The sequence below is a fragment of the Saimiri boliviensis genome, chromosome 13 (genome assembly GCF_048565385.1).
Source record: "Saimiri boliviensis isolate mSaiBol1 chromosome 13, mSaiBol1.pri, whole genome shotgun sequence".
Taxonomy (NCBI): domain Eukaryota; kingdom Metazoa; phylum Chordata; class Mammalia; order Primates; family Cebidae; genus Saimiri; species Saimiri boliviensis.
In genome coordinates, this window is record NC_133461.1 from 70389364 (window position 1) to 70401668 (window position 12305).

General features: G+C 44.0%; 1 protein-coding gene across 17 annotated transcripts in view; it reads left to right on the forward strand.

Annotated features, from left to right (window-relative positions):
- Window positions 1–7866, forward strand: part of LDLRAD4 (low density lipoprotein receptor class A domain containing 4) — a 418190-nt gene extending 410324 nt beyond the window's left edge. For all 17 annotated transcript variants that reach the window (XM_039463614.2, XM_074383794.1, XM_074383797.1 and 14 more), the window contains one exon: window positions 302–7866. In XM_039463614.2, the coding sequence (XP_039319548.1) occupies window positions 302–832 (531 nt within the window). In that variant the 3' untranslated portion in view covers window positions 833–7866. The remainder of the gene's footprint in view (window positions 1–301) is intronic.
- The last annotated feature ends 4439 nt before the right edge of the window (window positions 7867–12305 follow it).

A 12305-nucleotide genomic window follows, 5' to 3' on the forward strand; every position in this document is an offset into this window, starting at 1 on the left:
TGGAAAATGCACATGTAGCACGCACAGAAACTCCCAGGAGCCCAAGCTTTCAATTATCCACGGCTCTCCATTGCTCAGCCCTCCTGGATGCGTTGGGATTTGGCAAGGTGAGTGGTCTGTCATAAGGAACATAAGGAATTAGAAAAGTAAGCTTTTTTCTGGAATTGGATTTTCCTGCTTTCTCTGGGAGATGGTGTTCAAGCTGGTAAGAACACAGACCAAGTGTGACTGTCCTTGATTCTGCTACATTTACGGTCATCATTGCGCCCAAACCGTCTTCAAGCCTCTCTTTTCCTTTCAGATCATGCATGCCCCGCGGTCCAGGGACAGGTTCACAGCTCCGTCCTTCATCCAGAGGGATCGCTTCAGCCGCTTCCAGCCCACCTACCCCTATGTGCAGCACGAGATTGATCTTCCTCCCACCATCTCCTTGTCCGATGGTGAAGAGCCACCTCCTTACCAGGGGCCCTGCACCCTGCAGCTCCGGGACCCTGAACAGCAGATGGAACTCAACCGAGAGTCCGTGAGGGCCCCACCCAACCGAACCATATTTGACAGTGATTTGATAGACATTGCTATGTATAGTGGGGGCCCGTGCCCACCGAGCAGCAACTCGGGTATCAGTGCATCCACCTGCAGCAGCAACGGGAGGATGGAGGGGCCGCCCCCCACATACAGCGAGGTGATGGGCCACCACCCAGGTGCCTCTTTCCTCCATCACCAGCGCAGCAATGCACACAGGGGCAGCAGACTGCAGTTTCAGCAGAACAATGCAGAGAGCACAATAGTACCCATCAAAGGCAAAGATAGGAAGCCCGGGAACCTGGTCTGATTTCCTCCAACGTGCACTTCAGCTGGAGAAAGAAACCAAGGAGGGAAGCGGCCGCTGGGCCCCTCCTGTGCACAGTGTTGTTCAGTTTTACGTGGTACAAATAAGTAAAACCAAATGAGCAAATATGGTCTTTGTTTCTGACTCCTTTTAGGGGAATTGCATGCAAACTAGACTGAAATGATACAAACTTCCACCTGGTCTGACTGCAAACAGTGTTTATTTGGGGACAGGGGTTGGGATGGGGGTGTGGGCAGGGGAAAACAGAGAAAGGGATGCTTTGAAGATATCATGAAATAAAACCCACAGAGGTATTTGGTTTATTTAATTCTGAAAGGAGACTTTGCAGATAAATGAGGCCAGAATGGCCTGTTTTATAATTAGCTGAATGAAGAAGGAAGGATTATTATATATTATTGTGGGGAAGAACCAGCCAGTTTGCGTTTTCTCCTAAGGTGTGGAACTTTTATTTTGCTTAAAAAGTATGAATCAAAATTCCTGTTTTGTGTGCCAAGGCATAAAGTGGAAGAGTTGGGTGAATGCAAGGAGCTCCTTTGTGTTGTGACGATGTGTGTTCAAAGTTGCACTATCTTAATGTGGAAAATATATACGAGGGAACTGTTTTACGTGAAGTTCTGTATGTTGTCTTTTCACCTGTGGATTGTCATCAGGCCCAAGGAATATCCTGGAGTGGTCCCCAGAATCATCTAAGAACAGATATTTGGGGATGTAGCCTAATATTTTACCAACTTGCATAAATCAAAAAAGTCATTATTGTTGCAGGAGTTCGCATCAAATAGCAGTGCATCGCTGAAGCTTTTGGAGACTTTTGGATGGAAGATAGGGAAGATTAAGTTCCAGCATTTCTGACTTGTTATTTGATTTACTCTGATAATCTTAAGCTGCATATTTTATGAGAAAATGAACACACGCATTTATGGATCCAGTATCATGCAGTACTGCCCTCATCCTTAAGCAGTGCAATTTCTTCAGTAATTTAGATATTTTTCACTATAGCATGAACTATATTCAAATATATACCTTATTTTATGCAATAAATTGTTTAAAATGCAAGGTGGTTATTCTGCATACTGTTGAAATATGTGGCTCCTCAGTATATCCCTATTGCCTCTCCCCTTTCCTTGACAGCTCAGTTCAGTTCTGTAGGGCTGCTCAGTTCACAGGAGGCTCCCCACAGCCACCCCACATCCAGCCTACCCAGAACTTCCTGCAGGAGTGGTGTGGGTGCTGGTTTCTTATGCTTTGGAAGCCCCTAGAAATGATGGAAGAATGCCATGTTGCTGATCATAATAAGCCATTGTATGCCACTAGTATTAGCATAGCATTCTTAGAGGAATGCAGTGCTCAAAACCTACCCAAACTCCTGCAGGATTCTACCAGACCCTTCTCCAGGCCAGCCTTTGTACTGAAGGCAAGAACTGGATGGTCAGAGAACAGTGGAGGGAGCAAGTGAGGTAAGAGCACAGGGTAAAAAGCACAACATGCAGTTAAAATGCAACTAGAAAACTGATTTTAAATACCATTAGTTTTAATACTCTTGACATTTACAAACATTCATTCTTACGTACAATTAAAAAAATAACTTTCTTCTGCAGACGTAAGCACTGTCTTTTATAAGAGCAGCAAACAAGTTTAGCAGACACTGCGCGTGGAGAAGGGCTTATCTGCAGAATGGTCTGCCATGTGGAGGGTGGGCCTCTGCTTTCTGCACATACAAGATGAGCTGGAATGATGATTCCATGACTCTGATCTATGCAGCTTTAAAGCCAAATCCACGTGTGTGTGTTTGTGTCTGTCTATGGGTCTTGGAGGTGATCCCTCAGTGTGGTGGCTCTGTGCTATAACTGGAGAGACTGTTCCAAACCCCAAGTCCTGTCTGATCCCGGTCTGTTCCCTTTTGCTTCTTACCTCTGTAGGTAGGTCGCTGGTTTTTGTTTGTTTTGAGGATTGGAATTTCCATTACATTCATCCATTCCACACAGTAGCATCCACAGAACTAGTCAAACTCTTAAATGCAGAGAGAAAAAGCACGGGCACCAGTTGTCAGCTCATGCCTACAACCCTGTGTGGAAGTATATACAGTAGAGGGCCACATTGGAGCTTCGGAGACTGGATTCAGTCTTGTTACAGTGACACTTGGAAGCCCTCTGCAGGAGATAATCCAGCTCTGAGGGCAGAGATTGGTTCGGGTCCAGAGAGGACCTTCCCCAACCCTGGAGATGCCCTGAAGTTTCACTGGCTCTTTGGATTAGCCTTTTTTCCTCTGTCAGGGAAAGACGAGGAGCCCGTTTGCCCGTTGGGCCCTGCGGGCAGGGACTTGCAGTGGATTCCTGGTCAGATGTTCCTGCACATGCGGAGGTGAGAAGGTGATTCCATCATTCCAGTTCTCGCCCGCAGTTTTGGTGAAGCAGGGGACACACCCCACAGCCCTAGCTCTCAAATGGCTTCACGGTCCTTACTTCTCTACCTGCCTCAAGGAGCTCAGAGCAGAGACTTGTGAATTCCTTAGCAACGCAAGTATATAACTGTTTTGCATATGTCCACAGTATTGGCAAGATAATTATGTAATTCAGATTCCTTTCATCATTTTTCAAGAAAGAGGCTCCTCCCATTCACCACCCTAGAGAATTGCCTTTGTTGAGTAAAGACACATACATATCAAACCATGACTTTGAAAGGTTTTCGAGGCTGGGACTATGTAATGAATTAGTTTAAAAGTGAAGGTCAGACATGAATTAATAGTCAACTTCCCTTCAGCACAAGGAAAAGGTGATTTACACGAGTAGCTCTTTTGAAGGTTGTGGCTGACTTGTTCATACCGTGTCACCTCATGGCTAGCGTGGTGTTGAACGAGTGATCGTGAAGATGCAGCTTACACAGCGGGGCCTATTGTTCTTTCAAGAATTCTTTTTTTAGCTTATGTAACCCACGGATCCAGTTTAGTAACCAGTGATGTAGGCAATCAATGATAGGTTTATAATCTCAGATTATTCCAGCAAAGTGTGGCAGCAAAGGATTGCATTGTTAGGAAGAACAGTTGGTGGGAACGAACACTCCTGGGCATACCGCTGACTTTTAAAAGTCCCTTGTTCCAGGTATAGGAGACCCAAGGCATCTTGAAGCCCACCTATAAGAACACAGTCTTCCAGCATATATTTGCTTTTTCAGAAACTCTAGCATTCTTTTTAAATACTGAAGCAATCCTTAATGAAAAAGAGATTTCATGAAACAAATTAGGTATTTCAATAGTTGATCTATTTTTGGTGTCCAAAATTTACTGATACAGAGGCTTGACAAGCATGTCTTCACCTTCCCACTGCATAAACACGTGGACACACACCCAAGCCACAGGAAATCCCAAGAGAGCAGATAATTTTTAAAAGATTTATCATGAGGACTGCATTTCCATTCACTCAAACTTATGAGACAGGAAATAGGGGCCAACAGTAAATAGGAGCGGCCTCCTGACCCCAGCAGAGGACTTTCGTACCTAGGCGAGGACTTCTTGAACTTCTACCAATCTCCGTTTGATTTTCTTCACCTTTATTTCATCTTCATAAGAAAGAGAAAGGCTCAAAAGGAAGCACTTTTAGAGAGCTTCTCTGACCTAGAAGAATCCATCTAAATTCCTGCCTTCCTCTCTGAACCAGCAGTTCCTGTCTCTGACAGGGGCCATCCTCTATCTTCCATCCAGTGGTTCTTTTTTGGAAGGCTCTGATGCAGAGTGCTTCAAATATGTCCACAGAGACACACAGCACCCAGCCCTGGGCCCTCCCTCAAAGGACGGCCTCGTGGTGTCGATCACTTGTAGGCTCAGAGACGTTCTGCTGTGGGTGCAGGGAGCCCACCCCGCCATGCAGCCCTGACTGGATGCACCCCTTCTTGGTGTTGGGTCGGCGGGGCGGTGGTGGGGGGGTTGCTGCACTGCTCGCTTATTGAATTTTGCTACTTAGAATGACAGCATTTACTTTGTGTTTTAATTTTTGTTTAAACAAATTTTTTTTTTTTAGTTTCCAAAGCTCAGCAGTATATGAGAGAAAAAAAACTGGGAAATTTACCTGGTTTCGGTTAACTTTTGCATTTCTTGCCTGATTAAAGCCAGTGCTTGGAGCCAAGCCTTCACGCCATGAACACACCCCACAGCCTTGCCCCTTGCTCTCCTGCTCACACTGACTTTGAACGCCGCGTGCTTGGCCTACTGAGGTGAAAGAACGATTGAATGACGGGTGTAAGAGGAGAACCTCCCCTTCTTTGGTGTGAGGAAACTCACAAATTAAGATATGTTGCTTTCAGCCCAGATCCTAAATGCTAGTTCGCAGCAGCTGCGTGGCTTACCTTTCACCAGTTCCACCACCACCAGCTGCCAGCACCCCTACAGATCACAGAGATGTGAACAAGCAATGGGAAGCACTCTTAGTCTTGCCATGGTCTTTGTTTTTTAGGAATCAAGATTTCAGGATTCTTTAATACTCAGCACGCTGCGTCCTTTGCAGAGTTCATGTTATTGCCAAGGACAGTCATTTGCTGCTGCTGCTGCTGCTGCTGCTGCTGCTGCTTCCCGAACTGGATGCATTAGGAAGCTGCTGTCTGAGTGTAGGAATGTCTTACTAAGAAAGCAGGATCTTCCTTTATCCTTTTCTTTCTTCCTTCTGTGTGTCCTTGTTTTTGTGTAATGCGGGAGAGAGTTAGAGCTATAGAAAATACATAGACACTATCCGTGCACATTATATCTATATACCCCCATCATGTCAGAGATCTGCATGTCAGTTTTCAGCAACTAAAGGTGCCTCATGTTGAGTTCAGCAGACATAGGAACCAAGCCGCCCCCTCCTGCACTTGATGCTCCCACCTTTGTTGTGCCTCACTTAAAATGGTGCTTTTTCAGTTGTCTGTCTTTTCTTATGTTTTTATTTGTAAGGTGCTGTATATAAGTTGAATATATTATGCACATATCCTACCCAATGGGTAGAACAAAAAGTTGTTAATACTGTAATATAATGTATAGATGATATCAATTTTAACAGAAATGGCATAGAATTTGTGAATGCCTATGTGCTTTGTCCTCTTTTGTAAGGAAATTTGCAAATGGATGCATACAGATTAAAGTCTATGTAGTTTATTTTCCTATTAAATATCAATATTATAACACAAGAGAAAGACGTGTGAACAAGCAACAGTTTATGACCAGCGTATACATAGCAATGGAAAGTTGCATCTTTGCTGTGAAAACACTTTAAAGAAAATACTTTTTAAAAAAAAAATCCAACAGCTTTTTGGTTGCCACTAGACGCTTCTTATTTAATCATTTTAATAATGCTCAGCTGGACCAGTGTTAGTTATATTTGAGTCAGAAAAATGTTGATTTTTCAACTTGCTTTATAATCTCCTGCATCTGTCTCCTGCTGTAGCATCACGAAGGTGTCAGACCTCAGTGAAAAGTGCACATTTTTGTTGTTAATATTGCAGAAACTGTGTCAGAGGAAAAAGTAAATCGGCCTGCAGCAGAGGACTTCGTTCAGCTCCAGAGGCATCTGTTACCGTCTGTGTCCAAGTCTCTCTGTGCCTTTTTCTTTTACAAACTGAAGCTGTGGAGCCAATGAAGTAACAGTAGAGATTGTAGGGAAAGAATACCTCAGGAAAAACAAATACACTTACAAGGAGGCCCTGTTCTTGGAAAAAGTGTTCAGTTATGGGTTAGCACTAGAAGAGACTTGGCTGTCAGCCAGCCAAACGAAGCTCTCATCCATTCCCATTCGTGTCCCATCATAATCCTGACCCAAAAAGCAAGCTTGGTTTTGCCATCAGTTAGAAATTACGTTTTGAATTGTGTATTGTTACATCTCTTCCAGTTTAGTTTTTAGTGTCTCATTATGACCTCTGCATTATCTTCAAATGCCCTAATTTTTTTTTAAAAAGAACAAAAATGTTTATAACACCGTGTTCATTAAAACCGTGGTTGAATCTTGGGTGTGGGTATCCTTTTGAGTGTTATCCGTAAGGGCAGTCCATGGAATCTGGCCCATCTGATCCATATCATCAGCTTATTCTGCCACCAGAGGATAGTCCAATCAATTCCAAAGTTTCTATTTGCTCCATGGTATATGTTCTGACTTTGAAAATCACAATGGAATCATACCCCTAACATCCAGGAAACAAATGACCGATTATCCTTAAACTGAAATTGACTGTACAATGCAACTCTTAATGCTGAATGGATTAAAAGGCAGCCCTTTTAGTATTTGTTTAAAAGGACCATGAAAAGTTGACACTTGTGTTTGTGGTGGATCCCGCGTGTCTAGACCCGTGTGTTGGTTCCATCATATACTGCACCCCTTGTGATTCCACATTAAGAACTGAGGCTCATTACTGTCAAAAACAAAGCTCCCACACCCCAGGTTCAACCCTGTGCAAGAACTGGTGAGCATGAGAATGTTCTAGACTCAGAGGTACTATAATTTGTTACCACATCATTGCTTCCTTTCTACAGAACGAATTGAGGCTTAAACTTTACTGTTAATTATACTGGTTCATTTTAATGTGCTTGTTGGTATGTTGCTATTTTTCATTTTACAGCTTTCAAAAATCATGTTTTCTAATTGTATACTTGTCTAGTTTACAGCTATTTTAAAATATGTACAATACTATTCACAGCATTTAGTTCATTTAATTTTTATAAAGCAATCTACTAAAAAATACAACTGTATTTGAACTTTTCAATAGTTGGTTGTGAGCTATGATACAAGTCATTAAAGTCTTTTTTAACAAACATTTGTGCTTACTTTTCAACATAATTCCCAGTTCTATACAGAAAAAGATTTCCACCTGTCATGTATCTGCCTCTTTTACCCGAGCAATGGTGATGTAGTTCTTAGACCTAAGGTCTGTAATTGCAATACTTTTAAAGAACGATGTTGCTCTAAGTGCTGTTCGTTAGTTATGAAATCAGATTTTTCTGCTTGTTCTTAATGCTGTGGTCAAACCACAGCACAAAATCATTAAAAATAATCAGTGGCATACATGTGTCCCTTGGGTTTCTGTTTTGTTTTTTTCTTTATCTTTCAGCAACAAAGCATATGCATGGGGGGAAATGCCATGTGTTTTAAGACCTGTCGCAAAGAAACGCTTCTTATGGCTCCCTAGCTAAACTTCCCATTCAGCTTGTCATCACTCTGACTTTTCAAAATCACTACTTCATATTCTACTAGAAGCAGTTCTAGTCTGATCATGATTATTTTCCCAGTACTGGATTCTACACAGGGCATTCAGATGGTCGTTAGGTCCCCTCACATGAGAAGTCCCCAGGGAAACTGCTCACCCCAGGAGGACTTTCTAGATGCTTCAGTCTTTGGGTGCCTGTCACACAGAACCGAAATGCTCAGTCCAAAATATGAACAAGATTTCTAACAATGACAGCTATTCAGCAGTGGAACTGATGCCCTGAGTGTGTGTTTTAAATTCCTTGGCATTGGAGGTCTCTAGTCATAATGTAACAACAGAAAGGCGCTATATTTCCTACACCGAGAGACTAGAATAGTATTATCTCTATGCTCTAAATACGTATATGGGTTCACAGATATGACTGTGTGTGCACAAAACCCCACACAACCTACTGAACTACTACAGTGGATTTAGCATGGTGGCAGCATATACAATTTATTTTTTTGCATTTTATGTACTTGTGATGAGCAAATGGAAACTGAAATTTTGAAAATACCATTCAAAACGGTATGGGCCCCAAATTCTAATGGTACACCCATTTTAGATTCTGAATTAAATTCTTTAAGATTATTTTAAAAGGCGGATTTGAAGAGAGCTATAAGAAGGAGGAGAACAATAAGAAACTTTCGTTCCTGGAAAACAGCAAGTAGTCACTAATAAACCACACCATACTCTGGAATAAATTCTGTCATCTCTTAATTTAGCAGACAATTATAGAACTACTAAAGATAACCCCCAAACTTGCTAACACTAGTGCAAACTTTGTTCTTGGAGACAGCTCTGCACAGAAGGAATGAGGGGAATCCAGGCGTGGGATCCCGCTTTGCAGACCATAAGCAGCAAATCCAGTAAACCTTGGGGCTTTTTCGTCACAACGGAGACACAGGACTCCTCTCTGCCCCACTGTCCCTGTGAGGCTGTACCAGCTGTCACTTTGGAAGCTGTCTCAGAGCCAAGGATGTGAGAGCTGTTAGCAAAGGAAACAGGCAAATGAGAGAGGAGAGAGCCGGACAACCAAAGGTGCGCGCTGAGCTGGCTCCCTCTACCGGCGAAGGGGCTCAACCACACTGAGAAACCCCGCGGGCTGCGCCCCCGGACAGGCGGCTGGGACACCTGTCTGCGGAAGACGGTCCCCACGGTTGAGGAGTGCCCTTACAAGATCATCTTCCCGGCCACTCTGGCTGTAGACTGAGCAAGCTCAGATGGCTTCTGCGAAAGACCTGAGACGGAAAAACAAAGGCTTGGAAGTGCTTACAAGCTACTGGCGCACGAAGGAACCGCCCGCTCCGGCTGGAGCTGAAGTGTGGGGGCCAAGAAGCACGTGCTCAGACGTGTCTGGGACAGCGCGGACCAAGTGACAGAGAGAACGGGCGAGGGGGGAGGGGATGACGGCGGGGAGAGAGGGCAAGTGCACATGTCCAATGCCCACGCCACTGCTGTCTGAACCCCCTCCTTGACGATCCTCCCGGGCATGGGGGAGAGGAATCCACCTGGCCGCCCTCTCCCCCATGCCTGGTGTGGGGGACGGGAGGTGGGACACCACCCTGCCCTGGGCCTCCTTAATGCTCAAAGGTGGCGAATTTGGGGAGTTCTCCGTTGTACTTCAGTGCCACCTGACTGTTCCCGAACCCCTCCAATTTCTGAAGTTAAGCAATCATGGCTTTCTTTCACCCACTTATTTTAGGCATTCGTTTTGAAAACAGAAGTGTGGGCAGCTGAGTAGAATCCGCCTGGCCGCCCTCTCCCCCATCCCCCGGGGATACAGTCAGAAAGACATGCTGGAAAGAATCCCTCAGAACCTTCCAGAGGTCCACCCAGCCTGGGCCATGGCATGACAGCCCCTCTTCTGCTCTCTGTGATGACGCATGCACAGCATGAGTCTGTTGCTGAGAACATTCGAATTAGATTCCTTCACTCCACTGCCTTGTTTTGTTTGAATGGATTCTAATTCAAAGACACATTTTAAAATAGCTTCCGAAAAGTTTAACCTTGATGACTCCAAGTATAAAACTAACCACCTTCGGGTACAGAATAGAAAAGAGCTTATTAAAATATTATCTGAAAGATTTGAAGAAGAACTGACCAGCAAGTGGTTACATCTCTTTGAAGGCAGTGGAGTCCCATATGGCCCAATCAACAACATGAAGAATGTATTTGCAGAACCTCAGGTATTACACAATGGCCTTGTTATGGAGATGGAGCATCCGACTGTGGGGAAGATTTCCATCCCAGGCCCCGCTGTTAGATACAGTAAGTTCAAGATGTCAGAGGCCAGGCCGCCTCCCCTGCTTGGGCAGCACACAACGCACATCCTGAAGGAGGTCCTGAGGTATGATGACAGGGCCATCGAGGAGTTGCTCAGTGCTGGAGTGGTGGCCCAACATGAAACCCACTGACAAAGGAAAAGGGCTCCTCCTCATACCCTCCATCTGAATACACTGGCAAACTCTGCTTGGACCCTTCTCCCCAGTTCTGGTATCACTAAAAAGAAGATGTAGAGTAACTCCAGAATTCTCGCTTGGTGTCTCCAGAATGGCTCCGATATTAATGAATCTAATGCCTTTTAAATGTACCCTACTTTTGCTCCCTGTGATTTTTTTTTCAGATAATAATTTAATTATGGATTTGTGGGATTTTTAAAAATAAAGATTTGAATTTTTTTCTGGAAAAAAATAAAAAAAAATTTAAAAAAAATCTGTAAAGTTTTGTCTTACAGTAAATGTTTCTGTCAAGACTCTGGCTTTTGCCTTAATAATGCAAACCTCATTCACCTTATTTTACACTTTCATGTTAAAAATATCAGAAGTGCAAAAGAGTGGTAACTAAAAATACATTTTCAAAAGGACTTACTTGTAAGCACATACATTTTTCGTGTCTTAAAAAAACTGCAGCTGTATACAGCGACCCTTATGTAACTTCCTCGGTTTACAAAACCATCTTCATTTACAGAATTTGTCTCCACTGTTACCAGTCATCTGTAAGCATGAAATGTTCTAGCAACCTACACTAGCACCTGGAGCAAGCCTGTAGACCAATGGGCTGCTCCACACAGGCCCGGGCGCCGGTGCTTCCAGCAGCAGGTGAGGTGCTGTCTTTGGCGTGGGATTCCCAGGTGATCTGGCTCCTTGAATATTTCCTGCTTAAATGACGGCACAGGCTTTGAAGCTCAATAGACCTGGGTGGTCTGAATATTAGCCTCATCTCAAGTTAATTGATATCCCTGACAGGCTTTCAAATCTCATCTATAGAACGGCAACAGGCAATCTCATCTATTACTCGCAGGACAGTTGTGAAGATCCAAGGAATGCGTATGCCATAGCGCCTGACATTTGGGGCTCCTTGTGAAGAAGGGCTGTTAGCGCTCAAACTTTGATGTTCTAATTAAAACATTTTTTGCCCAAATGCAACAGATTTGTAAATGCCCTTTGCCTTTGAAATGCCCTCCACGCTAAATGACTGGAGCTTAAAATCCCAGTGAAATAATCCCAGCATTCTTGGAGGCCGAGGCTGGTGGATCACTTGAGGTCATGAGTTCAAGACCAGCCTGGCCAACTTGGTGAAACCTCATGTCTACAAAAATACAAAAATTAGCTAGGCATGATGGCAGGTGCTTGTAATACCAGCTACTCGGGAGGCTGAGGCAGGAGAATCACTTGAACTCAGGAGGTGGAGGTTGCAGTGAACCGAGATCATGCAATTGACCTCCAGCCTGGATGACAGAGGAGGCTCTGTCCAAAAAAAAAAAAAAATCCCAGTGAAGTAAACAGGTGCTGATTTTATGCCCAGGAATGAGTACCACGGGGGCTTAGACCACCCAGTGACAAGGTAAAGACCAAGTCACTGGGCCAGAACTTCCTTTCCATGAGTTCAAGACAAGCCTGGCCAACATAGTGAAACCCTGTCTCTACTAAAAATACAAAAAGTAGCCAGGCATGGTGGCGGGTGCCTGTAATCCCACCTACTCAAGAGGCTGAGGGAGGAGAATCGCTTGAACCTGGGAGGCAGAGATTGCAATGAGCTGAGATCATGCCACTGCACTCCAGCCTGGGCAACAAGAGTGAAATGCCATTTCAAAAAATAAATACACACAAAAATAAATAAATTACATCGGTTTCTTCTACTCCATTACTTTAGCTATACAGTTGTTTTAATGAAGCACACTGCAGTGGGGGCAGGGTTTATTACAGGCTTTGTAACAAAATGTGAAACCCAGAAGGACTTACGGACAACATATGGT